The sequence below is a fragment of the Mus caroli genome, chromosome 9 (genome assembly GCF_900094665.2).
Source record: "Mus caroli chromosome 9, CAROLI_EIJ_v1.1, whole genome shotgun sequence".
Taxonomy (NCBI): domain Eukaryota; kingdom Metazoa; phylum Chordata; class Mammalia; order Rodentia; family Muridae; genus Mus; species Mus caroli.
The window spans coordinates 31,264,905-31,269,382 of record NC_034578.1 but is presented as its reverse complement, the minus strand read 5'-3'; the positions used below and the strand labels follow the sequence as shown (position 1 = coordinate 31,269,382).

Sequence of the window (4,478 nt, the reverse complement as noted above, 5' to 3'; positions counted from 1 at the left end):
AAAGATGGCCTAGTCGGCCATCACTGGAAAGAGATGCCCTTTGGACTTGCAAACTTTATATGCCCCAATACAGGGGAATGCCAGGGCCAAAAGAATGGGAATAGGTGGGTAGGGAAGTGGGGGGGGCGTATGGGGGACTTTTGGGATAGCATTGGAAATGTAATTGAGGAAAATACATAATAAAAAAAATTGTGAAAAAAAATAAAATAAAAATAAAGAGGTCATACATATAAAAATAAATAAATGAATCAATAAAGTCCGAATCTTGCTTTTCGGGTGCATTGTGGTATCCAGGACTCTCTGTGGTGGGTGTACTGGGATCTGATAATGCCAAGTGGTCTTGGTTTCTGTTAGTAAGATTCTTATGTTTGCCTTTACCATCTGGTAATCTCTGGTGTTAGATGTTCTAGCTGTCTCTGGCTGGAGCTTGTTCCTCCTGTGATTCTTTATCCTCTGTCAGCACTCCTGGGAGTCCAACTATCTCCTAAGTCCCAGTGGTCAGAGCACTCTCTGCAGGCAAGCTCTCCTCTTGCAGGGAAGGTGCACAGAAGTCTGGAGCTCACATCCATCTTCTAAGTCCTGGTGTCAGAGCCCTCCTTGGAGGCCAACTCTCCTCTGGCAGGGAAGGCACCCAGGGGTCTGGGTCCCAGCTCTGCCTCCTGGTTGAGGATGAAGGACTGAAGGGACCCTGTCCAAGAAGCTCTGTTGCTTCTGCCACCCACATACTCTTCTCCATAGACTGGACTCAGTGATCCCAAGATTCTGGGTGTGCTAGGGCCTGCCTTTGTCCTTTGTCCATGTTCCTGCTAGCACAAGACCCTCTGGGTTTTTTGGAACAGATGTTGTGTTCCACTCACCATTGATCTCAAGTTCCTGAGTAAGCTAGGGTGCCTGCAGCATGGAGAGTCCTCTCGGGACCTTGGGACCCTCTGCTGAGTTCACACCCAAGATGGCACAGGGCTGGCGCCAGCAGGAACAAACCCCAGCCAATGGTCGGTGGGTTTCTTTTGTCCCTGTTCCTGCTGGCACAAGACCCTCTGGCATGTTTTGGGACAGATGTTGCGTTCCACTCACCAGTGATCACAAGATCCTGGGTGTGCTAGGGCCCACTGAGTTCGTGCCCAAGATTGCAAATCTCCTCTTGATACTGGTAGACAGCTATAATTAATATAATAAAGACTATATTGTAAAAAGTTAACAGAGTGGAAACATTAACAGTTATTATCATTATTGGCTTCTGTTAATATGGGAATACTAGGGTGCCTTTAAGATCAATGGAGTCTTTCTTGACTCTTGAGTTGGCTGAGCTAGAGTTCTGGGAACTTGTCTGCGACTTCCATGTTCTTGGCTTACAAATTTGAAGAATTAAATTCCCAGACCAAACAGTGAATTTTACAAAGTGATATTTTATTACAGAAAGGAAAAAGGCAGAGATTCTGAACATCAAGAGGGGTGCCCTGGATGGGGATATCATGAGCCTCGCTGTCTTGGGGTCATCAAGGTTTGCCTAGATGGAGGAATGGGGTGAGGTGAGCTGGCCAGTCCAGTTTACATTCAGCTGCCAGGTACTTCTGAGTTTCAGTCATATACTCAATATGGTTTCCAAGGAAGAAGTACTCCTTTACAGGGCAAGTGACAACTAAGATCTAGGCACTCTCTGCTTTTTGCCACCTCTGGCTTCTGTCTCTGACAAAATCAGAGACATTTTGGCTTAAACCCTTCCACATACACCTGTACTCCAGCAAGTGCAAAGCTGCCTACAAGCTCAAAGACATGCCCAGTTTGGGCCAAAAGAATCTCTGCATCTTAGGGTCTTTTTACCCTAAAACAGTCTGGGCAACTTCAGGTTCCAGATCTCAAGACTATGGAGACCACAGTCAATGAACCTGAGCTCTCAAGCTAAGCCTTGTGGGACTGAGTCCCCTTAGGCATGAATAATTATAAATTTTTGCTGGAGGAAAAAGCCTGTCCCTGGAGCCTAGTAGACCTAGCCTTTGCTAGCTTTCCTGTCAGACCTGTGTTTGTACCCCTTCCTAGCTTTACTCCACACAAGACATCTGGGTCCAAATGAACAAACACTTCTTGCTGCTCTTCTCCCTCTTCTACTTCATTGTGGGTGAGTTGCAGAGTCTCCTCCCTCAGGAGAGAGCTGCAGTGGTGGGATCAAGGGAGCTGGAGGGATTCTCTATGTGAAGAACCATGTCCATGTGTGCTGAGCTTTGACCACATTTAGGAGGGAAGGAAGGGAGATGACCTTCAAAATGTTCGCTTTGCCTTCTGTCTTATCTTCTTTGTCTTTTCTAGCACTCCACCACATCCCTCTGAGTATGTAGGCCTTTATTTTGTTACCCTTTCTTCCATGGCCAAACCCCATAATCTAAATGCCTAGAAAAAAATGTCTCTTAAGATATCCATTCTGTTCACAATTTTGTATTGCTGAGATAACTGGTCATTCTATAATTTTGAAATGTGTTTTAGTCCTAGACATTGGATTCTGATACCCATTTCAAGGATCTTGTTACAAGCTGTTTAGGAGAAGAAATTCTACACCCCCTGGAGTCAGACTTTTCCAAACTAGTCCAGTCACTTTCCTAAATACTCTAATTTAACACGTGAGGACAAAACCTTCTTCAAGATTTGTAAGATCAGATTATACTGTATTAAGACAAATACAATTCAAGACAACACAACCCCCAATAAGATGGTCAAGAAATGATAGATAGTAATCTTAGCACCATAGATTTTTTTCAACACATGCATGTGTATACATTGTGTGTGTCATATTACACATGTAACCAGACAATAACTTTAAGAAATAATTTCTCTCCTTCCATCCTTAAGTTTGAATTCAGGTCAGTCAATCTTGAGAGCAAGCAAATTTAATTGCTAAGTCAAGTGACCAGTCTCTGGAAAGAATTTGTTTTGTTTTCTTTTATTTTGAACCTATATTTCAATTATTCACTCTTCCAGAACCTTCTGAAGGTATCACCCATTGACTATTCTTTAAGCTAGATAAACTATGTAGAGGTCAAATCTTTACACAAAGTAAGGGCTGGAGAGATAGCTTCCCAAGAATGGAGGCCTGATTCTGATTCCCCAGAACTCATATAAACAAACCTAGATGTTGTAATGTGTACTTATAAATTCCAGTACTAGGGAGCAGAAACAGGCAGATCCTTAGAGCTCACTGGTCAGACAACTCAGCAAAATAGGTGAGCCTCAAACCTCCAAGTTATCCACGATGTAAAGGCTAAAATTGAGCCCAGAATCCTTTGACTTGCTGAAATGCCTTTCATTTTCCATCACTAAAGGTAATAGAGTTGATCAAAGGCTCAACTGTCACTTCCTAAACCCTCAACCATCAGCTATCTCTTTATCTGCCTACCCTCCCTTGGAAGGTTCCTTCACTCAGTTCTGCTCTCTCTCTCTCTCTCTCTCCAAATTCAAAATCCATGTCCTCATGCCAAGCTCTGTGCTGTCTCCAGAAGCAACATCACTGAAGTGTGTAACATGCCACCTTCGCACACAGTCAGACCACTGCAGAAGAGGCTTTGGTGTTTGCCTTGCTCAGAAACACGAAATATGCATGAGCCTGAGGATCTACTTCAGTAAGTTTCAGTGTTGGGTATAGTCATGAGAATCTTGGGCAACATCTTAGAAAAGGCTCCAGCAGAATTGCATCTCTAATCCAGGCCATAGTACCCTGAGCATGGAGGGTACAGTCCTATGAGACAGGGAGAATAGATGAGGCAGGATGAAAACAGCCAAAAGATTTTTAGTTTGAATACACCAAACCAGTGTTTTTCTCATTTTTTAGCAGGAGAAGAAATGAAGCAGATATATAGATTTGAGTTGTTAGGGACCACCGGCTAACAAGCCAACCCTATAGCTTTTCAGCAATTTCTGCATGGATATCCTTGGGAAGGAGAGGCTGGGAAGCCATCCATAAATCTGTCTGTTTAAGGGAATGAGTGGTCTGCCTTGGAGACTGAGATCACTGCCTTATGTCTGGTTCTTTCTTGTTGTAGGTGGCTCTCTCCAGTTATCATACATGGTGTGTCAGAGATTCTGCAAGAATTTGACATACATTTTCAACAATCGGACTTATACACATAAATGTTGCAACTCTGATTTTTGTAACTTCACACTCTAAGATACTCCACCTCCGACCTCATTCTAGAAGATCCCAGATGATTTTCTTCTTTTACACTCTGCTTATCCTGCCTCTCCACCCTGTATGCATCAAGGACACTCCTTTTCCATCCCTATCAATCTTCCTGGTTCCTTTATCTTGGATCTCAAGTTGAGCAGGCAATGATGGTTTTAAACAATAGATTTCTCCTAGTACTAGAATTGGCATCTTTATCTACAAAAGGACCTGCCCCAAGAAACTCTGAACAGTAATTAAGATGTGAAATGGAATGACCATTGCACACTTTGTTAGCTTAGATAGTTGAGGTGGACCAGCTGAACCATGA

At 43.3% G+C, this 4,478-nt stretch overlaps 1 protein-coding gene across 1 annotated transcript; it reads left to right on the top strand.

Annotated features, from left to right (window-relative positions):
* Positions 1–2,067: 2,067 nt before the first annotated feature.
* On the top strand, positions 2,068–4,153 carry Pate3 (prostate and testis expressed 3). Its single transcript, XM_021171220.1, has 3 exons — positions 2,068–2,116; positions 3,486–3,608; positions 4,029–4,153. The coding sequence occupies exons 1-3, from the start codon at positions 2,068–2,070 to the stop codon at positions 4,151–4,153; spliced, it is 297 nt and encodes a 98-aa protein (XP_021026879.1).
* Positions 4,154–4,478: the final 325 nt, after the last annotated feature.

Bases quoted from the DNA above. Each gene is read 5' to 3' on its own strand.
- Pate3 (XM_021171220.1), top strand. From the start codon at position 2,068: ATGAACAAACACTTCTTGCTGCTCTTCTCCCTCTTCTACTTCATTGTG. The intron at 2,117-3,485 runs GTGAGTTGCAGA...TGCTGTCTCCAG, and splicing joins CCTCTTCTACTTCATTGTGG to AAGCAACATCACTGAAGTGT. The intron at 3,609-4,028 runs GTAAGTTTCAGT...TTCTTGTTGTAG, and splicing joins GAGCCTGAGGATCTACTTCA to GTGGCTCTCTCCAGTTATCA.